General features: G+C 42.8%; 3 protein-coding genes and 1 long non-coding RNA gene across 4 annotated transcripts; 2 read left to right on the forward strand and 2 right to left on the reverse strand.

Moving 5' to 3' along the window:
- Positions 1-9,258: 9,258 nt before the first annotated feature.
- On the reverse strand, positions 9,259-12,417 carry pafah1b2 (platelet-activating factor acetylhydrolase 1b, catalytic subunit 2). The gene is made up of 6 exons (XM_003971112.3): positions 12,178-12,417; positions 11,725-11,806; positions 11,127-11,216; positions 10,845-10,961; positions 10,284-10,406; positions 9,259-9,999 (listed from the first exon to the last, which is right to left on the reverse strand). The coding sequence occupies exons 2-6, from the start codon at positions 11,803-11,805 to the stop codon at positions 9,718-9,720; spliced, it is 693 nt and encodes a 230-aa protein (XP_003971161.1). The 5' UTR covers position 11,806; positions 12,178-12,417; the 3' UTR covers positions 9,259-9,717.
- Positions 12,418-13,181: 764 nt separating this feature from the next.
- On the forward strand, positions 13,182-18,230 carry mpzl2b (myelin protein zero-like 2b). The gene is made up of 5 exons (XM_003971219.3): positions 13,182-13,513; positions 15,386-15,555; positions 16,436-16,646; positions 16,792-16,960; positions 17,730-18,230. The coding sequence occupies exons 1-5, from the start codon at positions 13,465-13,467 to the stop codon at positions 17,914-17,916; spliced, it is 786 nt and encodes a 261-aa protein (XP_003971268.3). The 5' UTR covers positions 13,182-13,464; the 3' UTR covers positions 17,917-18,230.
- A 1,857-nt stretch (positions 18,231-20,087) lies between these two features.
- Positions 20,088-25,451, forward strand: scn4bb (sodium channel, voltage-gated, type IV, beta b). The gene is made up of 6 exons (XM_003971220.3): positions 20,088-20,477; positions 20,685-20,962; positions 22,520-22,683; positions 22,754-22,973; positions 24,139-24,268; positions 24,348-25,451. The coding sequence occupies exons 2-6, from the start codon at positions 20,878-20,880 to the stop codon at positions 24,442-24,444; spliced, it is 696 nt and encodes a 231-aa protein (XP_003971269.1). The 5' UTR covers positions 20,088-20,477; positions 20,685-20,877; the 3' UTR covers positions 24,445-25,451.
- On the reverse strand, positions 25,065-26,414 carry LOC115252726 (uncharacterized). Its single transcript, XR_003891042.1, has 2 exons — positions 26,293-26,414; positions 25,065-25,384 (listed from the first exon to the last, which is right to left on the reverse strand). It is a non-coding gene; the product is annotated as an uncharacterized lncRNA (long non-coding RNA).
- Between the last annotated feature and the right edge of the window lie 191 nt (positions 26,415-26,605).

Raw genomic sequence — 26,605 nt, forward strand, 5'->3', positions numbered from 1 at the left:
AATATTCAAGTGTGAATCATCAATCAATAACCTTTCTTACAGGTAGATTAGATTTGACCTTTTCCTAAATTGGACTTCTTTTGTAGTTTTAAACAAATTCATATCATTTTTTTTAACCTTTTTACTCTTTCTAGAGTATTCTTATTAGTTCTATCAGAGCATGGTGTTAAAATATGGGCACGAGTCCAAACCCAATAATGTTCTTTAGGGTCCTAGATATACTAGCTATGGGTCCGAATTCTATGGAAATTTAAAGTTGCCTATTGTAGTTATGCAGACGACTCGGAGATATTTCCAGCTGAGTCTTTCTAAAATGACATGGACCAAGTCCAAAATCTTGGTGTGTGAATAATTTGGAACTGTTCTTCATCAGTCTTTAAAACAGCCTTCTATTAGCTTTGGAACACATCCAGGATGACAGCTGTCAGCCCAGGAGCCCAGAGGTCACCTCTAACTGGTTCCCAGTCAACTACAGAGGAAATTTCAAAGCAATAATAACAGTCTGCACACTAATTGATGGGTTAAGTCCAGACTACAATAAAGGAATGTTAATATTAGCGCGGTGGTGCTGTGAGATCTATGCTTAAACCAAACATGGTGAAAGAGGAATTAGCTATTATGCTGTATGTTCCCTTAATACTTAAAATGTATTAATTTTAAGTTGGTATTCAATGTCCTTAGCTCTTATATTGTATGGATGCTCTTACATTTTATACCTTAGTACTGTTTTTACATGTAAAGTACAGTATATCGAATATCCCATGTATGAAGCAGTCAACATGAAGAAACACACACTCACACACACACACACGTGCAGGGGCGCTCTCCGTTGTGAACATTTACACAGCAGAGAAGAGCCTGTATTCTGCACTGCTGCTCCCAGGTGGGGGGAGGTGGAGAGCAGGAGATTTATATCAGAGTTCAAAGGTTACAGCAAACGGGTTGAGGACCGGTAGTGCTAAACAAAACAAATAAAAAAAATTAAAAAATCCTGAGGTACATCGCCACCAACAGGACCGAACTACACACTACAGCGGGTTGGCAAGTATCTAAAATTAGAAGGATAACCAATTATCTAGGGCATCCAACCAAAACATGGAGTGAAAATGAGATGATGCCTGCAAATAAACGAGGACTCAAGGCAGAAGTTCCCCGCCTGTAAGATCAGACACAACTGGACCTCCTGCGGTTCTAATCCAGAGTCCTTTATTCATCCACACATAATTCATCCACCACCAGGCTGAAAGCTGGCTCCAGGCATGAAAAGTGCGACTAAAGGATGACACTACACCCCCTACACACACCATTACACAGGCCTAGTTGGTGTTTTAACACAAGACTTTATTGTGTTAATGTCATTGAGCTGGTGGCAGCCCCTCCCTCACTGACGTCACTGCACGCAAATTAAATGAAGGATTTGACTTATTTTAAGTTAATTTAAATATTAGGTTCCTCTCAGCGGCCTTATTACATGTGCAGAGTTTCCAGCTGGCATTCAGCCACAACAGCCATTATAGAAACACATAAATATAATCAGAATGCATAAGATGACGTATGATGGCACCACATTAATAAAGCTCCGTCCTTAACAGGAGTCTGTACATTTTGAGTACAAGTACAAACCTACCTGTGTTCTCAGTAGAAATTATAACTTGTGAACACAAAATAACCATCTTCTGATGTTCTAAAGCCTCTAAAGGCTCTGCTCTTTACGTCTGTGTTTGCAACAGCAATATTAGTTCTCATAATATGTGATGAGTACAGTATTTACAACGTATTTTAGCTGGTTTACGACTAAATAACCCATAGAAATGGATGGTTTAATCCAGAGGGTGATGACAGTGGGTGCTTTCAATACGTTTCATAGCAGTTATGATGTTGTGGGAGTCTAAGCGGTATTTAAAATTAGATATCACAACAGCACCAATGAGATCACAAAAACTACTGTCTCCAACAGTAAATATACTGTATATTTGATATTATTTTGGAGAGTTTTTGACCTCACTAATCACTTTATATGATCAAAACCACAGCTGAGAAGAACATTTCCTCAGAACTTTCATCAGAAGTTGTAGTCCAGGGCAGGTTTGGAGGAGGAAGAGCTGTTCCATCATAGCTGAACTCACCAAAATACACAACGTTCACAGTTATTTGTGGCTACGTCTTTCTTTTTTCCTCACTGGTGTCCCTCAGCTCTGACCTTGTGGTTCTGCACTAAGACTCAAGAATCAAACCCCTGATTGATTTTTAATCTCAGTAGATCAGTAGAGAATGACCCCAAGTTTGCTTTTTTTTTACTCTCTTCGTTCTTGTTAGCGTGCACAGAACATTGCAACCGCAGCCTCTGGGCATCATAAAAGGATTACAGTCAAAGAAACACGCTCGACCAGCATTTTATGGGGCAAATACGCATAAAACACTAAAGGTTTCTGGGGTCAAAGAGGCAAATTCAAAAGTGAAAATGTAAATAAGGAGATTTTCTGGCCACATTCTCTATGATCCATCCAGCTTTTTCAACACCACCTAACACATCACTCTATAAACAATATTATGTTAATGTACTTATGTTAATGTACTGCAGCGGTAACTTTCAAGCTACTTTGCTTTGCTTTTGTGGGTTTCTGTCACCCTTGACGTAATAATTACAGGATGCAGACTGACATTAGCTAAAACAGGGGGGGAACTAATCACATATAAACAGTATAATAAAAATAGTTTTTGCACAGCCACGATGACAGTGAAATCCTTGGGATGACACGGGCTTTAAATGCAGAGTGGTGGATGGGTGAACTAATCTGGAGTCACCTGATCGCGCTCAAAAATGTTAAGCAACTGTGTGTGGTTTTGTTTAGAATTCTGCATGTTCATGTTTTTGTTAAAATGGAAGGAAGAAAAAGAGAGAACATTATTGTCGGCTCAGGAAACTCACAGGAAAGAGACCAGCTGGTTTTTGTGTTGGATGTAAGCAGTTCAGTTCTAATCCATTTATACAGCGTGTGACAGTCAGGACTGGCTCCAAATTGCTAAAATATGTATAGATTTTAATTTAAATAATTATTTAAATAAAGGTTTAATAACATCTCTTTAAAGTTAGATGAGCCGCTCTCATCATAAAAATATTTAAGTGCATATTGTGGACCAAATAAGGAGCCACCAGATTCTGCACATAGGATTAAGTACTATATCAAAAGTAGCACCTCATTAATTCACGCATAATATCTCATTTCTGTAAGACGCGGAGGTGAAATGAGGGATTATACTATCAACATATTTCTGACCAGGAGCGAAAAATAACATCTGCATCATCATCATCAGGGATTAAAATGTTAAAGTTGCTCAAGACTGACTGAAAAGGCCCCAACATGTTAAGGCGGATTGAAGCCTGATCAGCTTCATGTCTGTCTTGAACTAATCTCTGGGTCTGGCCTGTGATGTTTAGCAACTAGCTGTTTTATCCAGAACTTTAGCAAGTCTGGGGGGTTCTGGTTGTAGGACTGGTAACAGGAGAGGTGCTGGGACACCTTCAGGGTACTGCTGAGGTGCCCTTGAGCAAGGTAGTAAACTCCCAAATGCTCAGAGAGCTTCTCCAGGGCAGCTCTCCCTTTCATGATCGTGTGCTCATCATATATGTTCATGTAAGTTGTGTCATATTCCCTCTTTGGGACCAATAAAAGCTTCTTCTTCTTCTCCTCTTCTAGATATATTAAATGGCAGGGCCGCGCAGCCTGACGGGAGGCATCATAGATGCCCCAGAGCTCCACCAGTGCCCCAGAGTGAGGAACATGTCCCTCCGTGGTGAGAGTGAGATGAGATCCTGTTTACCTCTGCTCTCACCATCCCCGAGCGCTTCACAGCCTCTGGGCATTGTAAAATGTTTCCAGAAGAGACAGGCCCCTCAAGTACTCTAGGCAGCATATGATGTATAGCATAGAAAGAATATATAGAGTATTTAAACACTTATAGGAGTAGCCTCCTTCACATCGCTAAAGTGGTGTTCAGTAAATCATTTCTGTTCATACAGATTTAATGATGCGTTGAATATAATCTTGGATTCAAACTAGGTGAAGGATTGTCGTGCTTTCTTCCTCATTATTCTGCCTCCCCTGGATTTCTGGTTTCACACTCTGTAGACGTCGCGCGTTTGTGCGTCACGCAGGTTTTTCAATTAGCGGCTCCGAGCGGGCTCGTCAGCACAGGGCACGTGCACCCAAAGCCTCCCGTGGAGGCGCCTCGTGTGATGGATGCTGACTGTGGAATAAATGCTCATCACTCACTTTTCAGCGCTGTGAGTCGCCAGGTGCGGTTGCGGGTCACGAACACAGAACAGCAACGGAAAAATGCTACTGAAAGGAGCGTTTTTAATGAATGTCGTTGCTAATATTGGCCTTTATATTTTGGAATTGCAAAACTCGGACACATCCAGAACTGATCATATAAAGTCATCAGCATACGACTGAGAATTTATTCCGTTCTGACAAATAATATTCCCTAAAGGAAGCATATACCAGGTAAAAAGTGCTGGTCCAAGTACAGAACCTTGTGGGCTGCTGCCATGCTTGACCCCTGTATATGAGGATGAATTGTCATTAATATCTGCCTGAGAGAGATGAGCAGAACCAGCCTGGCACTGCTGCTTTAATCCAAATGACATGAAAGTGGAATGACAGGGATTATCATCATATTCCTGACCAGGAGCAAAAACTAACGCCTGAATATCAGCAGGGATTAGAAGGTTAAAGTTACCAAAATCCGACTGAAAAGTCCACAACATATTAAAGTGGAATGAAGCCTGTTAAGCTGTGTGTCTGTTCTGAACCCCCCCCAACAGGACCAACATGGAACACTAGGGTCAGATAACAAATCATCACCACCTCCCCTTATCTGTGAGGTTGCACCGCACCCATTAATGTGCTTTCATGTGTTGGGGATCTGCCTTTTATCGTGTTTTTGTTGCGTTTCTTTGCTCCCTGCTCCCGCTCCCTCATGGTTCCCCGGGCTGGGCGTGACTCACGCTTCTGATCACCACACACCTCCTCTGCCTCTGTCACCAGTCCATCTGGTCTGCAGCACAAAAGACTGGCTCTTGTTTCTGTTCTTCACCTGTTTGTTGTTAATCACTTGGTAAATCAGGTTCTAGGCTCTCAAAAGAGATTCTGTGTTGTTCTGCCCTCTGGTTTTTGTCTTTGGAAGTTTTCAAATAGGGATTTGAGACTTTTGTTACTGCTGCCTCGTCTAACCCGATTCCCTTGTCTTTCCAGTGCCCAGGTATCCTCCCTCCAGGACAGCCCGTCTCACCCAACCTTCTGCCTGAGTCCCAACTATTGTCCTTCACAACTACTCTGATCAATTGTGTTACAGCATCAACTGTTATTTTCTCCTGTTCTGCTTCCTAATATGTAGCCATTCCTCTCCCATTTCTGGCCTTCCCTCTTGCCCTTTCTGGGGAGGGGTCAGCCCTAACCCTCCATATTAGCCTGGTCCTGCTTATGGTTTCACTGTCCAAGCTAGAAATGTTGCAGCTATTTTATTCATACTCACTGACAGATGGATGTTCTCATAAGTTGCAAGAAAACTACAACATTGGCTTCCCAACAGGTACAACTATAGACAGATTCATATGCTCAGTGTCATTATTCACAGTTGCAAGGAAACAACTGTGCAAAGTGGCTCTAAAATGACGCCGAGTCGGATGCAGATGTTCAGACCATTCAAATCACAATATTAAATGTTTCTCAATGACACCATTTGCAAAATCCTCAAAAACTGAAAGAATAAAGAAAACATAATCCCAAATTTGAAGTGTCTATACTATATATATATACTGTGTATATATACTTTTCATCTACCGCAATTGTTTTAGGCTTTTCCTCTGTGCTGCATTACAGTAAAATAGTTAACAAAGACATTTTTACAGCGTAATATTTGCCTCTGCAATCATTTCCCAAACGCTGACTCTGCTGTTAATGAAGCTGCTGCACGCAGCTCTCTGCAGGAGGGATGTTGGTAACTCTGCTGCAGTTTGATTCAATAGAATTAGCATATAAAGTGTTTAATATTTCAACATCCATAACTATTTTACAGCAGAGGTAAGTGAGGTCTTCATCTTGGCAGCGCACTAACTGCAACATTTGATTGCAATTAAAGTGCTAAATATGAAAGCATTAGTTATTCAGTTCGCTTCAGTTCATCTTTATTCATACATCTGTTACAATCAAAATTGTCCTATAAGTGCTGATTACTGGATGGATAAGAAAGGAGAAGAAGGGGGGAGCACAGAGAGCAGAGAACAAACATACATCATACATGCAAATACATTAATTACACTGAGCAATCAAAGCTAGAGCTAAGCTAGAGCTCTCTTTAGCACTGTGGTCGGATTTTTGTGGTTACTTTGATGAACATTATGAGACATTCAGCTGTATCCACCAGTATGAGATGTAATTAGTATCCCTATCATGTTGACATGACATTTAAGCCAGAAGCCAGAGTCGATAGCCACTCATTCATTATTAACTCTCTTTAATAATTACTTGGAAAACAGACTGAGATTATCAGACATTCTGGAGATCACATGATTACATGATTCCAGCGTTAATAAAGGCATCGGGAGCAGGTGATGTCATCCCTTGGTCACCTCTAAAACCCTTGAGATTTGTCACCGTTCTATTGAGTCTTATGGCGAAGAACCATCTAAATGGTGAGATACATATGTTTGTGATGTTTCTATTATTACTAATGAATGAATATAACCTGATTATTTCATGTAAATAAGAGAAAATCGTGGCCTGGAAGACAGATTATGGGGTAGAAAACATGCTTGCTTGGCCGACGTAATGTCCTGAGTGGAAAAAACAAAACATAGAAAAAAAACCTAAACTTAACTGATACAGGCTGCTGGGACATGTCAGGTCTGTAATGGGCTAAGTTAATTTTTCAGCCCTCCGGATTATGGAAAATAAAGGCCTTTCAGTGTGCTTATCAGGGTAGAAGTAATGCTACAGACAGTGAAGCTGTAAGGTAGACAGATTTTAGCATCTGAGTTAAGCAGATGTCCACTGGCTCCAGAGCTGGACGGTGTGTCCAGTGAGCCTAACACACTTTATAATTCAGCATTAAAGTCACTTACTGTATCCGATTGTTGTGACTGATATTTATTTCAATCACTTCTGCAGCTTTAAGCCTCTTTTAATGTAAAGGTTGTTGGGTTGTTCCCAGCATTCCCTGTTTGCAATACCTAAAAAATAGCTAGCTTAGGACCTTTTCTACAGGGTGTTTCTCACTTAAGCGCCGCGATATGCCATTTCAGGCACTAATCAGCATCCAAATCTGCTTCGGGCCTTTCCACTGCGGTGGGGAGATGTCGGCTGAAGGTGAAACGATCGCCGCTGGGTAAAACGTAAATAGGACAACCTGACTTAACCTTTAGAATTAGCTTTAGGTGTGAGAAAATCAATGGGTGCAAATGAATTTCGATGGCCTGTTCTCAGAAAGGACCTCTGGAGTTCCCCTGGACTGTTGACAAGCTTGAATATAGGAAAATCAGTGCTCTATACAGCAAAATACCATAGACACAACACAGGTGGTACATGAGCTACAGGAGATGTTGCCTCCAGATTGAAGCTGACATAAATGCGTCAATGAGTCATAATATAAATATAGCTGAACAACACCGTAAATGAAGCTGCTCATACATGTAGGCGTAGCTCACTCTTTAAATGACGACGCTGACTGATTGGAGGTGGCAGGAAGTTCCAATTCCGTGCCGCATAATCACGTCACATAATCTGAAACACACAATGTCTGTTTCCTCTGAAAAGCCTTGCTTCATTAACGGGTATTGATTTAAATAAGGGGATGGCAGGCAGTTCAGTCTTCTTCTGCACACTTCTTTCTCCCAGGACATCTGATATTCATCACTTAATCCACCAGAGGTTACAGTGTTGCACCTCTTTTTAGGAGACAATCAGGTGAAAATGGTGGCACTTTGTTTATGTACAACAGTAAAAGCACACCGTGATTTAATTCTGTGGGTAAATATTCGTTTCTAATAATCTATCAGTTTAAAACTAAAAAAAAGAACATTATTTATAACAAATTTGCAAATAAATCATACAGTAAATGCTGAAAATTAGGCAGGATATTCAAAAACCACTAATATCTTATTACCTTTCAGGAGAATACGTGGCAGTCGGTGGATTTGCATATAAAATGTGACAGCATGCTGTTAGTGGATTAATATTAATTTGGTGTGAAAAAAAATCAGGTAAAGTCAGGTAATAGGTGTCCGTTTAGCGCTTATTCAATGGCTCCCCCTACCGGTAACAGGGTAGTACTACCCCGGTACAACTACGACAACATCCCTATTTTACAACAAACTGGCAGACACAAAAACACGTTTTCAGAACTTTGTTTCATTATTGTGTCTTTTTTATTGGAATGTTTTACTTCCATCACGTGACTGGGTGCCAAAACAGCACAAATGCTGTATTGCCCCCACAGAGTTTCCAGTCATTTCCATCAATCATCCGTCTACGGTCACTTCTAGCCAGTCTTAGAACAGGTGTGTCACAAAGGTTACTTCAGTTACAGTTATTGTTTCACGTTTAATATCCAAACACTGGAGCTGCAGTGCCTGTTTGTTTACTAGACTCCTTCAGATTTAAATGACATTTGTACATAAATACACATGCACGTAAACTCAGGGAAAATATCAGTGTAAGCTTGGTTTAAAAAAGCTCATATTTGCACTCTACACACCAAGTCGGTGATGGAATTAGTGTAACGGGATGACCCTCACATCCAACTTAACCCACAATCAGAAATAACACACATCCTCCCACGAAAAACACATAAGGCACACGCGCGCCCACACACACTATTTCTATTGAACAAAGCAAGTGTGCAGCTGGAAACAGCAGTGATGTCGGATAACACGATGCTCCACATAGTTGAATTCACAGACAAGCGTTTTTTTTTTTTCTTTTTTCACAAGGCCGGCGATTGCTCTTTAGTGTGACAGTTATTGACTACAGTGCTGTACAGCAGCTGGAACCTGTGGCGGCTCCTGAGGGGGCCGAGAAAGCACAACAGATACAACACTAAAAAAGGCATGAGCATCACAGAGAGGGAGAGAGAGCTAGAGTGCCTTCACATCTGACCAGACCGGGTCAATTGATTCTGTTGAAAGTGAAGCAGGAGACAACTGAGTGGCTAAAATCTGCTGTGTTTTTCTTTTTTATTACTAAAAAATGAGTGTAGTCGACACTCCGGATTTTCCTCATTACAAGCTCCATTAGCAACACATCGAGGTCAAGCGTAGCACGCTAACCTCTGCTCGTATGGACGTGCACGTGGAGAACTTCATGTATTTCTATGGCGTTTGCTTCACAGTGTTAATGCTTTGAGGGACGCTCCATGTTGGACAGCTGTGTGGCACGTGTGCTTTTGCAGTTCCACATGTTCTCAGGTGACCTGGATCAAATTCTCACAGCAAAAGTTGTTCCTACTGCAGATACTCTGTAACAAGCTCTCTCTCTCCCTCCCTCTTTAGCTTTTCTCCACCTGTGAATGTGATCTGGGGCCGTCACATTCACGTCAACGCGCCTCTCCCCAAAAGAGTGAACCTGTCCTCCTGCAGACACCAGGAACATGTCCCCCCCACCTCCGCGCCAGGGGTGAGACAAGCCTCTGGGCGGACTCTCAGCGTGGCCGTGAACCTCAAACCAGCGACGCCCGTCTCTCCTCCGGCGTCTCCTCCAGAATCTGAAGCAGCAGGTCGCTGAGCGGCTTGGCGATGCTCCGGTAGCCCGTCAGTGTCAGGTGGAGGAAGTCGAACATGTCCTGTGGGATGATGGTTCCGTCAGAGTGGACAAACCCCTTGCTGACGTCCAGGAACTGAGCCTGCTGACCCAGCCGTGGCAGCCAGGAGCGCACAAACCCATTGACCGCGGCGTTCTTCTCCCTCAGTGGGTTGGGACGCTCGCCTCGAGGCAGCAAACTCTAAAAAAAACACAGCAACAATCTTTATGTGATTCAAAATACTGGTATAATCGCAATAAAGTCCTCCAGAATTCAACCGTGGTGGTTTTACACACGCATCAAAGACAAAAAAACAGACGCGGTCGATGTGCCTGTGAGACGGGACAATCTGGGCGATATCAGCTGCATGTTGGCTGGGATGTGTGCACGTGGGATGTGTGCACGTGGAGCACAGTTGTGTTCAGAGAAACTGCTTATACTCCTCACATCACACATAGGCATGTTTGGGTACAGGTGTTACTCACCAGGACGATGATCTTTGCTTTTGGGAAGCGAGACCTCAGCAGCTCGGCGATGGCAAGAATTCCTCCTGCCACTTGTTCCGCCGTGTGTTGGTAATTATTTGTTCCTACCCACAACACCACCACCTGGAGAAGACCACCGACACTTTAGTCACTGTGGCCAACATGCTTTGAGCCCCCTGCCTCATTTATTAACGATGCCAATGCAAATAATGCAGGTGTGCACCTATTTCAACATAAGACACAGGAGTCACTAAGGGAAATGGACAGTTTACCTGTCCTAGACAGAGGATCGTGGAAAACATCAATTAAGCACATCAATTAAGATGCGTTTGCATTTAAAGAGCCCCCTGCGTGTTTTGAATTGTAACGTGGTAAAGCATGAATGAATTAGGCAGACACGAGAGCACAGCTCCTCCAAAGCTCTTCCACTTCTATTTCTGCTTCACTTCCTTTTCCTTACTACAACTTTGATGGTTTTTGTTGAAAGCCCAATTTACAGTCCGATTGGTTTGATCTCTGCGTCATATTTATTGGCAGAAATGGACGTTCTTGCAGGCCCACCTTGGGGCGGATGTTCTCCAGCTCTCCATTCTGCAGCCGCCACAGCACGTTGCAGGTGGTGTCGCCTCCGATGCCGAAGCTGAGCGCATGAAGGGGAGAAAACAACTCCCTCCACACCTGTAGACAGAAAACCAGGAATAGGAAACATGAAAACCATTGGTCAAAGCCTCTGACCAATCAGAGGGAAATCCTCTCGCAATGATTTACATAGTTTAAAAGTAAACCACTTAAAAAATAAATAAGATGGTAATAATGTCTTTTAGGGGACAAGCAGTGTCTCACCTCAAACTGTTGCATTAGTTGCACCATTGAATCCCCCACAAAAAGCACATCTGGTTCAGCATCTTTACACTCCTGCACGAATCTGGTGTGCTGGAGGAGGAAGGAGAATTTATTTCCAGACCATTAATGACCATTCTTTATGTTGCACAGCTTTCAGAGTCATCACAGCTATGGGTGAAAGCCTTTCATCTTAACACAATATTGGGTTTTAAACCTCAGCTGTAAATTAGTACTTGTTAACCTTCTTATTGAGGCAAAAATCCTTTGAGCTCAATGGGATTTGTCTGGTGACCCATCTGATGGAGAGCCTGAACTGCAGCAGACTGCTTCAGTCTAATTAGCTGTGCAGGATTACCTTTGCACAGACCAAGCTGAACTAAGCGACTCAAAAAAAAAAAAGGAACGAAAACACCACCATTGGGAAATGTTGCTGCATTTAGGCTAATATATTTAGACTGCTGCCACCAACCATTTGAGCACACTTTTGACCCCCCCCCCAAAAGAGTTTCAGGAGTAAATTTTGGCATTGTGGAAATGCATCCAGTGAATATTGAATGAAAACTCACGGAGACCATCACAAGTGAGCACAGAATAATACCTGGGAGATCCAGCGTCCATCTCCTTGAACATCCTCCACAGGCTGAGGCACTGCAGCTGGATTCACCTCATCACCGCTCATCCTGCAGGACAAATAAAACCAAACATACCTGAAGACCTAAAAAAGGGTCCACTCGGTTAGAGCTGATGCTGGAGGAAAGAATCAACAAGCACAAATCATTGCTTTGATTCGGCGGCAAAGCCATTTGGGAAGCAGACGGATTGGCCTAATGCGGATGTAGCTACTTTCGATTTCCAGACGGGTGCTTATGGATCAGGGCGCAGATCGATCTAAAACCGCTAGGTTACTGTTTATCTGATGTTGGTTTGACTGCTAGCTAGCTGGTTAAGATGACAGGGGATGTTATGACTGCATCTCTGATCCTTAGCACTTGACACACCCGTTATAAAAGACTGTATTCCAGAAATAGCTGCATTTTGCAGAATAAAATACCTCGCTGTGCGCTGGCCGTCGCTTCTTAGCTCCTTCGGCTTCACAGCAGTTATTTCCCCCCCCAACTTCAACGCTCCGTTGTGTGATGCTCCAACAGTGATGCTTGCTACCAAAGGCTAGTTGTCAGTAACTCGACCAGACAACAAAAGGTGTGTCAAGAAAGCAGAGAACAGACTCTTCCAGAGCAAGAGCGCCGAGCTGACGCCATTAGCCGAACTACCTGCAGAGGGCGCTGCACACGGAGAAGCAGACGCCACGGAGGAAACTTCCCCCCTTGTTCTTGTCTGTCAGGCAGCCTTTCCACACCGGTTGTTGGGCCGGTTACTGGGCTGTCACGGTTATTACGAACAGGTTTAAACATGTAACTTATTATGTGTAGGCTATAACAAGACACTGCTATTATTTGTTGTTGATAACGGCAAAGTTTTTGTTTCCCTTAAAGGCAATATCAGAAGAAAAATACTCAATCCTCCGGCTGCAAAGCATTATGGGTGGACCATTGTTTTGGCGATGATTGCATTCTCAATCAGATCATTAACGGTTTGTTACCTTTAGCACAAGAGTCTTAGAGTCTTAAAACATAGATTCCTAAACAATGTCAGCACCCCCTCCATTTAATTAGAATATTCCTGGAGAGGACCGGTGATAAAAGGCAACAATCGCATCCTGCGCCATTTCAATCCAAATGAATTATTTTGAACACTTGTAAATGTTAAATGATCTTTTACATGCGCCTAATTAAAGTTTTATTAAATAAAATTCTTCTTTTTCATTATTACAATATAATCACCGGTGTTGCTCTTTTTTGGTTGTCTTTATTTTCACTAACATGTTCAAAATAAAATGTTATGAAATCATTCTTGTTGATTCTAACACGCTATATAAATACAGTAGATTGATTGACTATGCTAATAATGCTAGCCGTTGGTTGATCACCTGTGCTACCTCATAGTGACCACCAGATGGCGCTCGCAGCAGAAACTAATCGGTAACTCCAGACTCGCCTGGCTGCCGCTGACTAGTAGCCTACAACAAATCAGACACGTTTGTGATCTTATCACTGGCAATCGAGGTGTTTTCTGGTCATAGGTAGATTAACAAGTTAAACAAGAAGGAAAGGAGCAGCGTGGAACTCCGCCCCTCAGGTGTGTTACTGCGGACTGACACTCTCACCGCTGAAGAACCACTTTGGTTTCCTCGGCGACAATTGTACTCCTAACTTCACCTAAAACAACCTATGAAGGGATCTTAAAAGCGGATTCCAACTACAGGAGAACATTTTCCCGGATGTATCAAATATGGCTTTTGCTTCTTTTGGGAGGATTCGTGGGGCCAGGTGAGTTTCCCCGACTTCCTGGAGGAGTAGGAGGACATGTGTCAGACATTTTGTCAGTCGAATGAAGTTTAACCCCCCTGACAGAACAGCTGGAGATCACCTGATGTGGAAGTATGTAGGATCAAAATACATCTGCTTGGTTCCTGACACCTGCCATGTGAGCCACTTCACTGGACTTTGGACTGTGAATACACGCCGCAAGATAAAATAGGTCCCGGACGCGGCCTACAATTTCGTTTCTTATACGTGATACCTGCAGAGTTCCGTATTTTTTTTAGTGATGTTACTTTTATTATCTCAATGCAATTGAATTCGGGTTTGGAAACCAAACAGATAATCATTTTAGAAAACTATATAAACTACTTTTTAAATTTTATTTTTCAACAATACAAGACAGGAGCTGTTGTAGATTCTTGAAGCTGTTTCATCTCTCCAAAACTCCAGAATTTAGTGGGAATAATAATCTCCACATGCATCTAAACCATAAATGCTATTTTGGCACAAAACGGAAGAACTTGCTACACAATAATTGTGTAATTTATGAAATTTATTCAGACTTTAATTTCGACGGTCATTTCTCAGTTTGTCTGTACTAACGATGCAGCAGGTTCCTTCCTTCCTTATGCTAAAAATATTATCATTTTAATAGCAGTGGAAGACAAGTTTGCCGTGCCAATATTGATCTTTGTTAACCATTGGCAAACCTATGCAAAAGGCTCTAACCGATCCAAATGTTTAGCTGATATGCTGCAGCACAAGTTAACATGAGTTTATTTGACGCGTTTAACACATTTTTAAAGAGTAACCAAGTACAGCTTGTCAGTTTTGTCGTGGCATTGCTGTATTTTGCATCACTGGCCTGTTATTTCAGCCTTTTTGCTGCCAGTTTGACCGCAAAGCTGAAACACAGGGTGTGTTGGGTTGATATATTTATCAGTTCTAGGTTTTCAGTGTGATTATCTTCCAGTACTCTTCCATAAAGCCTTTAATGTTGAGCAGCACGTGTTGCTTGAGTGGTTTTGTGACACTGTTTTGGAGACTGGAGCAGGCCTTGAAACCTGATTTCACTGGAATAAAGTTCAGACATTTGTGCTGTCGAGACATGCTTCCAAATGCTTCTGATATAATCACGCGGCAGGATTGAATTTTTGAAATTGAAGTCAGATACGGTGAATATCTGTTGGACCTCAGCATTAGTGACGATTAAGAGGAAAACTACTAACCAAGAGCAGCATTTTAAGGCTTCTAAAAGTCTTAAGACATGTCTGCAGCCCCAAACTGACCTTGAATAGAAAATGTAAACCACAGTGCAGAGAGTCCCTTCAGAGTTTGGCTTTTTTATGGACTGGAATGCTCGTACTAATGTGATTGGTATAGTATAGAAAATCCTCCCTCAGTATCACTCTTAGGGTATTTGTATTGTACCAGAGGAATCTTAAGATATTGGGTCTGATCCATTCTTAAAATTGGATCATCTTTAAGTGGTAATTCCCAGAGAGACGTATCATGTATTCTGTACTATATTACTATTATTTGTAGGTCTTCTAAGCAAAACGTCCAAGTCCTGAATGTTCTTTGCTTCTTTTCCTCTGAAGTTTTCTGGCAGGAATGTTTTAATCCGCAGAGGGAGATCTGCAGATCTGCTCATCCTTCCAGCATGATCCAGATTTACTCCTTGATGCGTTTGTGTTCAGTTGTGGAGATTATTTCAAGACATTTTTGTGTCTTTAAAAGCAATGAAAACAGGCTTCAGCGTGTTCCAGAACCACCTCTAGTGTGACCAGCCCATCTAATTATTGACTTACCATCTCATCCATCACACGAGGGCTTTGGTACAGCTGACCCGGCTCCATTTCTTTGCCTTTCTTGCAGGGGTGCGACACGTCAGCGGGATCAGTATTTATACGGCGAAGGAGCAGGAAGTGGTGAACGGGACGAGTGTGAGACTGAAGTGCACCTTCACGTCCACTCAGCCAGTGTCTCTTCAGTCGGTGGCAGTGTCCTGGAGCTTCAGGCCCTTAAATTCAGGACAGGATGAGTCGGTGTGTACCGGCTTTCTTTGAAACCCCTCCCATGTACTTTAGTGTCATTACTATTTTAGGGACATTTAATCTATAGCAAATCACTGGCACTTCAGAATTTGGTTGTAAATTTATCATTAAAACCACATTTTTTCCTTTGGACTCTAATCCATCGAGATGAATGTTTAGACAAGGTTTTACAAATCCTGCAGAGCCACCAGTTCACTGAAAACCGCATTAATATTTAAGCTCTCAGTCCAGAGTTGTGGCTTCTTCTTTTGACATGAGTGACTGATGATGAACTCTTTAACCTGTCACTCAAAGATAATTACCTTTTTATATTAGTTTAGATGGAAGAGTGAATGAGGGAAAGAGCAAAAAGCGACTATACAGGACGTTATATGTGAGTATGTAGATCATAGTAGAGGTCCAAGAATGGAGCCTTGGGGGACTATTTATCTGTTGATTCAAAAATATTTCCCCTAATATTGTAATTTATGTAGTCATCAGGCATGTCCACCCAGTTTTCCATGTGTGTTTTGTTATCATCTGGATCAGATGCAGGAATTTACTCCACGAGTGCTGAGTTTGGGTCTCTGGGACCAGACGTCTCCTGCAAAAGAGGCGGAATAACATTCAAAGAGTAGTTGAGTGCGAGCAGCTTTATGTACTGTTGAAAGAAAGAGGGTTCAGTTGAGCCTATAAAGGTTTGGATAATGTCACTCACAACTGTGTTTTCATGTCTAGGATCGATTAAATGGGGACAAAACTCTTGGCTGGATATTATAATAGATTTGAGTTCATTACATATTTGGGAATTCTTGAAAAGTCCTCCATTTTTGACTTTGTGAGATTTCTGTTGAGGATTTCTCCACTCAGCCGGATCGTTTGTATATTCCAGGTCTTCTACTTCCAAGAGGTGGAGTATCCTCCATTGCCAGGTCGTTTCCAAGGTCACGTGGAGTGGTCAGGTGATATCTTGAAACGGGACGCCTCCGTCACTCTGATTAATGTGCCGCCGACCTTCAACGGCACCTACATCTGCCAGGTGCGCAACCGGCCGGATGTGCACGGCAGCAACGGGGAGATCGTGCTCAGAGTTGTCGACAAAGGTCAGGCAACATGTTTGGGTGAACTTTGAGTTATTTCTTTCCCTCTTTTCCCCTCTTTCCTATAGACACTATATCCAACACCCACGGTGTTTACGTCAGCACTCGGCTGTCATTTAACTCTGATTTTGGTCTTTGTTGGTTCCAGTTTCTCTTTCTGAGATCAGCATCCTGGCGGCAGCAGTCGGAGGCGCCTGCGGCGTCATCTTGGTGCTGCTCGGCATCTTTGTGGTGGTGCGGTACTGCAGGAGGAAGCACGTGGATAACGACATCGAGCTGCATTCCCGAGAGCAGGAGTGGAAGGACACCGGCATGTGGTGAGGGCCGGAGATGAAGCTTGTCTCCTCATCTTCCTCTTGGGCTGGTGCGGAGTCTAATTGACTGTTGGGTTCCAATCTAATGGAAAAGAAAAAAAGGAAGGAAGAAGGCTGGGAAGGCATCTTTTCATCCATGTTGAACTCTCAGTTCATATTCAGTCATCACTTCATTATTACACAATAATAGATCAGGTTTTAAAGTTCTTTTTACACTTTTTATATGGTTTTATAGTGATTCTCACCACAATCATGAGGTTTTAAATTGCAGAATAGGAGTTGTGAATATGGAGGTGATATTTAAAAAGCAGCTTTTTTTCCCTTTTAATATTCAGTTCACAGCAGCAGTTAATGGCAACAGCTTTTTCCACGTTACAAGGTCTAAACAAAACTAAAAGGTTTGGTTTTTTTTACTAAATAAGCGCTTCATACTGCTGCTGTGAAGTGAGTCGCAGTCTCTCCATCAGCCATTCATAAGTGGCTTCACTAACAACTACCGCCTCCCCTGAAGCGTTTCAGTACCTTCTCAGAGAACCATGAGCTGATTCCTTGTTTTTGTTTCTGAGAACGTGCCTTACAGTTGAGAGGAGACGTTAACAAGTTTCTTCAAGTCCTCCTCCTCATTTCAAGCTGAAGACTCTGGGTATCGTATAGTGTACGAACGTTGGCGGTTCCTTACAGTGAATGGTTTTGGCCACGTTGTCCCGGTGTTCAGATGTCTGAGTGTTTCATTGTGTGCGACTGGATCTGTTTGTTGTCGGGGTTGGGTCAGCTCACCTGAAGAGGCAGTTCCGCTGGCTGTTGCTGTGCTGAAGAAGGAGAAGAAAGAGGTGGATAGCTCAGATGATGAAGAGTCCGAACCCAGCAGTGGAGGTGATGATGACAATGAGGAGGACGGCGAGGAAGACGACGACGACGACGACGATGACTACGACGGTGACGACGATGACGATGATTAGATGGACATTGTTCATTAAAATAGTTCTTCCCATTTTGTGAAATGCCCGGTAATTTAAATGTTTTTCTTTTTTTGTATGTTTAAACACTTAGTGAATCCTGTCAGTTTTAACGCTGCCCTCCTGTTTTTAGAGAAAACCAAGGTATTTTTATATTGTCTCCAGAGTGAGAGAACAAATGTGCAGAGCCAGTGCTTTGAATTTCGATTTTTATAAATGTTTATAAAATGTACATAATGTTTGTTTGTTTCTTAAAAAGAAAATAAACGCAACTTTAAGAACATTTGAATAAAATAAAGAAAAGTTTTCTAAAATGATTATCTGACTCCAGCGTCTTGTATTCAGAGAGGGGTAACAGGTATTTTGAGCCCAGGTGAGTTGGTAAGTGACATACCTGACAGCCACTCCTCTGTGTGACTTTCCACCATTTCAAATCTGCTGTGTGCTAAATGTGGATTGTGAAAGACATAGCGATGAGGTTTCTTTTTTATTATTTGAATAAAGACATTTTTGGAGGGCACACTGGAGTGCATACAATAAAAGACACATTTAAAAACTTCATGTGTATTAAAAAATATTTAACCTCTTTAAACTGTGATACATGCATTTTTAGGCAATAGATTCGTTTCTGACTGACATTAAGACTTCAGCGCTATGAAAGAATGAGGTGAATTGTCAAAGGATGCTACAGCGCCTTCTAGTGGCAAATCATTTTACTTCCTTAGCAAAAGCAAAAATAGGTTCTGTTGTGCTTTAAAGCGACCGTTTTCTTCTTTTCAGTGCATGTTTGTCTTATAGTTGGATCAAGTGGCTGCTTAATCAATGAACTGCTGCTAATGCTGCTACGTCCTGCACTCAATATACAATATATTCATGTATCATTACTTTTAACTTGTAATAATAATAGATTCATCTTTTATAAATGTGAATGTAGTCTGCTATAACTGATTATAATTTATTGCTGCAGAATGGCTGGGTTATAAAATGTAATCTGATTATAATAAAATGAAATTGCTTTGATTTGACTACTAATTCAAATCTTTCTCAGAGTCTTTTTCCCCACTGGAACAGTACCTTCATGTGGTCTGAAATGTTGCAAGTTTACCTCTGTGCAGCAGACATCTCACCTTGTATTTGTGAGCTCTGTGTGCTCTGCATAGTCCTGCAGCATCATCCCGTCTTTGCAGCAAATGCAGTGGGGGTTCTTTTCTTTTCTTTTTTTTCATAATGCAGCGCTGGAACAGTTCCCATCACTGCTGCATTGATACTCCAGTGACTGGGCCCGGAGAGAAGAACAGTGAGCGTGCAGCCAAACCACCCTAACATCAACAGACACACCCCGTCTTTGCCTTGCACCACTCTAAACTTAAACTCACCTCCTCCCATTTAATGTCTCACCTAAGCTGTACTTACACATAGCAGCATATTGGATAATTAGGTTGGATTAAACTCTGTGATATCGCAGTATTACAGCAGCCTTACAATGTAAATGCAACATATATATCCTGTATTTACAACTGTAGGGCGTTTCTCTGTAAAAGGCTAACGAGGTTTCGAAGGTATACAGTTGCCTTCGATTGGCCGTAATGGGTCTTGTATTGCTGAATTTGCAGAAGTTCTGAATGGATTGAGGATGACGGGCACGTTGTTACAGGCTGCAAATGCAAAATTACCGAATCATAAACTGACGAATCAAATCTGAAACCGTCCCCTGATGTGGGAGACGGCTACAGAGGTCAGTGAAACCTCATATCACACCAAGCCTGCTTCAAACCAGGTACAGTGCATGACACTTTGACCTTCTGAAGGTGTTGATTAGGTCACACTACGTCAGTGGCTGTGGCTGCAAATCGTCCTCAGTGAGGAGCAGAGTGAGTGAGTCTGAAACGGTGATGGCAATGAGTAGGATGCTGTAGTTTGAGGACAGCATTATACTTCTGACATGGTGCATTTATTTATGAATGGAGCGTGGGGATAAGGAACTTCTGTCTCTCCCCACCCCTAAACTGCACTGCAGAACTTTTCCAAGATCATCAGAGACAGTGCTTGAGTCTGCATACACACCCTGAGTCAGGAGGGAGGAGAAGTGAATGGGGCTGATGAGGAGAGAAAGAATCAAAAGGGATGTGGGGGAAGGTGTGGGAGGGGAGGCGGAGGAAGAGGTGGCATGCAGCCAACAGAGAGGACAGTGGGGGGGGAAAGTAGCAAGATCGCAGGAGCGACGTTCAGGGAGCAGAGTCAGCTTCTACAGAGTGCAGCAGATTTTTCTGGTGTCTGTCTGCATTCCTGTTGGTCTTTCACTGTCTCCTCTCTTCCTCCTCTTTTGGCCCGGCTGCTGCTGCTGCTGCTGCTGCTGCTGCTGCTTCCGCTGCCGCTGCCACTGCCGCTGCTGCTGCTGCAACGTGGCTGTCTCTGCAGTGAAAGTGCTGCTTGGCGGATTCTCCTTGACTGAACCCTGACTGTGCGCAGTGTGCGTTGGGCACCGGACTGCTGTCCTGTCCACACTGACTCAGCTGTGCAGAGAGCCGGCTGGCCTCTGAATGAGCTCCAGCTGCAGGGAGCAGGTAGGAATGACAACTTGAACTTTTAGGATCAAATCAACCTTTTCAGATGTCTATTAAATTCACTCTGTTTTATGTTTTGAATATTAAAGTAAAACTCTATCTTTGCTAATATCGTGGTGATGCTGAATTTTGAAGCGGTGGTGCCATTATTCTGTCAGTTATGCTAACTTTTTCCCCATTTCCACCTCTGTCTTCTGTCTAACCTAGAGGCTGTTGGATTGCGTTCAGGCTCCAGCACCTCCCTGCTTCTACGGTGCCTTGTTTTGAATTCCGACAGCAGTATCTGGATCTAAACCCAGAAAGCAGAGAAGCTAAACTGAACTCGTTCATATTCTACTAGCCACCTGACAATTGGGCTGGATCCTGTCGTGGTATTTGTTTTGGAGCACATCTGGCTGCCATGGAGGTCCAGTGGTTTGGGGCCGAGACCCCAAAGCTGGGCTCTCCACTCCGAGTTGTCTGCCTGATCGTCTCCATACTGCTCGGTAACGTCACCTCTTCTTCTTGTCTCCGCCCTCCCCATGTCACTGCCTATATGTGCATCATGTCATTTCATTTCAAGGATTCCTGGAATCAATAGTAATGACTCCCTCTTATCCTGCGACAGGTAAAATGTAATATTTACAACCTCTCTCAATCAGCGAACTGGTAAATACCAGAATTTTTGATTATATTGAACAGTTTTTAAGCAAAATTGAAAATTCCATTTAGCTGAGATTAAACCGACGGTTCCCGTTCCTTCTACCAATTTGCTTCTGCAAGTTCAATGTTTGCAAATGTACTTTCAACATGTGTCCCCATTATGAAAAGATGTGGTTCGTGTGATGAGTGGACACTGCCGTCTTTATCTTTATTAATCAATAAAACTGCCAGGAAAATTTGAATTTCTTCAAAGTGGATCAGAGAGTATCTAAATATCCACTGTAATAATTTGATATAAAAGTTAAAATGGTTCTTTTAGCGGGTTTGGTATCATTTAGGACAGTTTATGATATTGTTGTGCTGTAGTTGCATATGTAGGCCACAATCTAGATAATCTGCTCCAGTATCATGTGAAGCCGCACACCTCAACCCCAAAATTGAAAGTGAGCGTTTCAAAGATCTCAGCAATGGAGTGAAAGAAGACTTGTTGTTGTACTCGTTTCATTCGTGGTATCAGCAGATTAAACCGGGAGGGGGGAAAGAAAAACAACTGTGTGGACACCTTAATGGAGGATGGATGAGTTTTTACAAAAGAATAACACAAAAGTTTTTACAAATACCACCACAGCTCTCACCGGTCCCCCCGTGTTAGTGCTTTAGTGTCTGGTCTGTGCAGTGACTTTGCAGTGGCGCTGAGAAAGAGGTGTGAGTGAATCATAAACATTCCCATACTGCACAGTCCATCCTCCCTATCTGCTGTCCTGAGCAGCCTTCCTCCATTTGCTGCAGTGGAGGCTGACCTTGAGTGCGTGTGTGCGTGTTTGTGTGTGTGTGTGTAAGGATTCACACTCGAATCAAAAAGCAGAAGTCAAGTAAACAGTGCAGAAAACGGTAGAGATGCAGATAACGCTCTTATCCTGCTCTTCCTTAACTCCGATTTCAGAGTCTGTCTGTCAGTATTTGCTCTGAGGGCGTGACACTAGGAGTCCACGTGACCCCTGGTGTGCAGTTACACCTCCGGCAGCATATTTCCTCCTCTGTAATGTACCTGAATGTCATAGCAAGGTCTCTCTGGTGTCATCTATAATCCAGGTCTGTTAAGTTTTCACAATTAAAAATTGGTACGTTGACATTCTGGTCCCTCCCTGGGTTTTCTGCGACCACTCTTTCCTCGCTGCGACAATAAACATTGGAAATAGGTTCACCTGCTCCTTTGTGTGTGGCCTGGGAACTTTTCCTGGGTGTATTCCCTATCCTTATATCCAGTAACACTCCTTCCTCAATCCTAAACATCCCAAAGTCTTACCTTAATCACTAAGAGTCCTCATAAAAGATGGTTCTTTAGGGTTGTTAGTCCAAATTTTAAAGCTTGTTTTGATCTAACTCCTCTCTCCTCTCAGCCACATGGTCCTCGCAGGCTCTTGAGATGTCTGTAGGGAAGGTCCCCTTTATGGAGGCCCTTAATGGCAGCACGGTCATGCTGCCGTGCACGTACTCCAGCTGTATCGGCATCAAGGACCTTTACTTTAGCTGGCAGTTTAATGACAACGGCACCATGAAAAAGGTGAGTCTACAGGTGATGCTGGTGCCTTGCCGGTCCCTCTGGATTCCTGACAGCTTGTTGGTCTCTTCAGGTGTGTGAGTCGACGATCGTGGCGCAGGGGGTGATGCCCGTTGTGAAAATCATGCGAAAGCGCGTCGAGTTTGTGGGCAACAACGTCAACAACAACGTCTCCATCCTGTTGTGGAACATCACCTTTGAGGATGGAGGCCAGTACACGTGTTTCGGGATCAACCCCAAAGAGAAGTTCAAGAACCACAGCGCCACGTTTGAGCTCATCGTGGTGGACGAGCGTGAGTGGTCCAATCCAGAGGAGGCCCGGTTTGGCTTGGGTTACCTTGGGTTACTCGACACACCACAATCAACCACAATAATCAAACCTTTGACCCCAACCACTGTGAAGACCACCTGAATATCTCAATGGCGTGTTTGAGAGCTGGGCTTCAATAAAGATCTACCCTGGTCTTCCAGAAGTCTATGATTACGTCATTGGTTGTTGAGATCTTGAGGAGTAGATTGTTGGTCCATAACCTGATGGAATAGGAGTGGTCCTAATACAGAGCCCTGAGTTGACCCAGACAGGAGCTGAGTGTAGCTGGTAGTGGTCTGTTGCTAAGGAAAGTGGGGCGGCTTTTCATTGATTAGAATATCAGCGATGACAGTGTTGAAAGCTGAGCCCTGATCTCACAACGGGGAAAAGCAATGGAAGCGCTGAGACACGTCTGATCCAGATTTATCCCTGAACTGTGATGTCTCTGAGATCAGGGCGTGGCCGACTCTGCTGAACTGGCCTAACTGAGCTGGGATCAAGGGGATTTGTGGGCTGGATCTTACTGTTTTGGTGGGGTTCTGAAACTAAAGACATCGGCCTGAACGCAAGGATCCCAAATTTTATTCACTGAAACTGTTGGGGTTCCGTACTGAGAGTGAACAGCGCAACAATCTTTGCTGTTTTGACTTACAGGAAAGGAAATTTAGAGGAAGGAAATTTTTAAATCAACTGTCGAGAGAGAGACAGATGGATGTCTAAGTCTGCTATCAGGAAATAAATCCTGATCAGGAAATATATGATGGCTGGGATTTATCTCCTCCACTCTTCTGACCTGGCTTTGACCTGTGTTATTCTAAGATTAAAGGTCAAATATAATTAGATTCCTCTACTTTGACGAGACAGACACGTGTTGCATGTGTTCTTATAATAATAATGATGTAATATAAGTCCTCAAACCTTTTTAATGATCATTCACCCCTTGGGTTGAGAGAGTCAGCCCCAGTTATTACCCAGACAAAGTCATTAATAGCAGGCCTTTCCCTAAACGTATGGAATTACACACATTTTAAGTCTCTGTTGTTATATTTTAAACCAGTTCTTAACAGTTTATCTCCATACAGGTGCTGGTATACTTTGTTTCCTCATCCTCTCTTTCTTCCTCCTCTTGTCTTTTGTTGATGCCGCAGTGAGATCGGTGGACAACACGCTGACCATCATCATAGCCTCCGCTGTGGGCGGAGCCATCGCTTTATTAATGGGCTTCATGCTGCTCAAGAACTTTACTCTCTTTGTTCTTTCCAAGCTTGAGGAGAAAAAGTGAGTTAAATCCTGCATTCAGTAACCACATCCGACTGAATTCTAACTGCCCCCCCCCCCCCCCCCCCCCCTATTGCAGTAAGGAGTGCCTTGTAACGTCATCAGGGATCGACAACACTGAAAACGGCCTCTCAGGATCCAAGGCTGCGACAAAGCCGACACCAAAAAAGAAATGAGAAAGTGCATGTAACCGTCCCAACAATCATGTCCTATGTTTTGCACATTCTTTGTCTTCTTTTTGAAAACTGGTTGTGGCCTTTATGGGGCAAAAGGCACATATACAATATGCAATGAAGAGCAACTGATACAGCTGAAAACACGTCTGTTTGAGTTTGTTGTCAGAGTCTGAACGGCATGTGAAGATCACAGGTGCTTTACACACGTCTCACTTTTGCAGTTTCCGTTTCCAGCTGAAGCTTTGGGCTCATCGTCAACATCAGTTTCTTCGGTTGCTTTTTGCACCGAACGGTGTGAATGTCAGTGAGGGAAAGGCTGCTAGTTCACAGGCACAAGTGCTTCAGATGGATGGACGTGGACCACGTGTGCAGCCTGTGAACCACAGACGGCCCTGCTGGAATTGTGTGTGTGCACATAAAAAACACAATAATAAGTGAGAGAAATGACAAAAGCAGCTGTATATCACTCTTGCACAGTCATTTTGTTCCTATTTGCTTTAATGCCACAATATATGAACCATTATCTTCTTGTACAATATTTAAAACTTTTACTGTTTTCTTTCCCTTTTTTTCCTCTGAATAATGTAAATGCTTGAAATGTGAATTAATGACAGCTGGGCTGAATTAATCTCTCTTTATTGAATGCAAACCAACCTGTGGACCACATCTAAGCTACATATTGCATAACAAGGCTTTAAGCACACAAATGTGATAACAGCTAATCGTAGTCAAGCATTTGAAATAAAAACGCGAACATAAGATTGTAGAATTCAGCCCAGCTCCTCATCCTGGACTTGTCTTTGCTGGCTCTGAAACACAGGTGCCTGTTAGCGCTCGGCTCCACCGTCACAGGGGACGTGTTGCAAAACCGCTCATGCAGCTCATAAACCTGAGCAGTAGAATGTGAAGCTTCTGAGATGATAGCCAATCCCCTGGCACCCTAGAAAACAAATGGTTCCCTGTTAATGATGCAGCTTTTAAACCAAATAAACTGTCCTGTTAAAGCATGCGCATTGCGAGACAACAGAGGTATTTTTTGGACAGAAAAAACCCCAAACATATTCTGATCTTCTCTTTAGAAGATTCATGCATCCATTTTATTCAATGTCATCCCCATCATGTTACCTGTTCTTCAGGAGGGGGGGGGGGGGGGGCTGCTTGGGCTGTAAATGAGAGCCCCAGCACGTACCAAAAAAATACCACTAGCAGCTGATCAACATATTAGGAGATGAATGTGTGAAACACTTTACACTTTACCTTCAAAGCACTGTGATAAGTCTGAAGCTCTAATAATGATAATAATAATAATAATAATAATAATAATAATAATCGTCGTCATCATCATCATCCCGTTTGGTTGCTGGCTTGAAGCAATAATGCACAGATGATACATTGGACTATTTTGTGTGAGGCATGTATACGTTCAGTTGAGCACAATGTGATGAATTTGGTACTGGAGTTATGACAGGATACATCTGATTTGAAGTGATGAATGTGATGTGGACAAGCTTAAATAATACTGGATTACAGTGACTGAGTCGTATGGGACTATCACAATGACGTGCCCAATAAACATGAAGCGAACATCTGCTTAAAACTCCCTGTGATTATTTCAAACAGTGTATCTTATTTTTAATCCACAGAAAAAGAAATAAATGCATAAGTAAATAAATAAATGAAAAATATCTGTATTGTTGACTTGATGGTTCGCCCCTCGCTGGCTTGAATATCTTTATGTGATATGCAGATTTTAAAATTACATTATTATTGGAAAGAAACACATTATAAAGGATGGATCATTTAAAACAGATCAAATTTGATAAACATAAGATGCCATTTATTTCTCACCATTATATGGTTAAAATCCAAGGCAGTTTTCTCTGTCAACTGGACTGGGTTTCTTCTCTTGAAGACGTTTCGCCTTCTGGGTCTCCTTAAACAGAGGTGGTGGCCTGAGGCACTTCCTATCACCCACATACAATGCAGTCCTCCACTCCTTCCAACAGCAAAACAAACATTTACACCATTCCAGGAGACCCAGTGACCCACCACCATGTGATCCAGCAGACAAAGGGGAGACACCTCAACAGAAACTAGGTGAACGACCCGACCAACGACCCTGCTAACGACTCTCAGGTGACCCCCCCAGATCATTAGCATG

Source organism: Takifugu rubripes, chromosome 15 (genome assembly GCF_901000725.2).
Source record: "Takifugu rubripes chromosome 15, fTakRub1.2, whole genome shotgun sequence".
Taxonomy (NCBI): Eukaryota; Metazoa; Chordata; class Actinopteri; order Tetraodontiformes; family Tetraodontidae; genus Takifugu; species Takifugu rubripes.

What these genes read in the sequence shown, in the direction of transcription:
- pafah1b2 (XM_003971112.3), bottom strand. Translation starts at nt 11,805, where the DNA reads ATGAGCGGTGATGAGGTGAATCCAGCTGCAGTGCCTCAGCCTGTGGAG. An exon ending in TGGAGAACATCCGCCCCAAG is followed by an intron (nt 10,407 to 10,844) that starts GTGGGCCTGCAA and finishes GGTCTTCTCCAG; the next exon opens with GTGGTGGTGTTGTGGGTAGG. An exon ending in AAGCAAAGATCATCGTCCTG is followed by an intron (nt 10,000 to 10,283) that starts GTGAGTAACACC and finishes TGTTTTTTTTAG; the next exon opens with AGTTTGCTGCCTCGAGGCGA.
- mpzl2b (XM_003971219.3), top strand. Translation starts at nt 13,465, where the DNA reads ATGTATCAAATATGGCTTTTGCTTCTTTTGGGAGGATTCGTGGGGCCA. An exon ending in ATTCAGGACAGGATGAGTCG is followed by an intron (nt 15,556 to 16,435) that starts GTGTGTACCGGC and finishes TGTATATTCCAG; the next exon opens with GTCTTCTACTTCCAAGAGGT. An exon ending in GCTCAGAGTTGTCGACAAAG is followed by an intron (nt 16,647 to 16,791) that starts GTCAGGCAACAT and finishes TGTTGGTTCCAG; the next exon opens with TTTCTCTTTCTGAGATCAGC.
- scn4bb (XM_003971220.3), top strand. Translation starts at nt 20,878, where the DNA reads ATGGAGGTCCAGTGGTTTGGGGCCGAGACCCCAAAGCTGGGCTCTCCA. An exon ending in ACAACGGCACCATGAAAAAG is followed by an intron (nt 22,684 to 22,753) that starts GTGAGTCTACAG and finishes TGGTCTCTTCAG; the next exon opens with GTGTGTGAGTCGACGATCGT. An exon ending in TCCAAGCTTGAGGAGAAAAA is followed by an intron (nt 24,269 to 24,347) that starts GTGAGTTAAATC and finishes CCCCTATTGCAG; the next exon opens with TAAGGAGTGCCTTGTAACGT.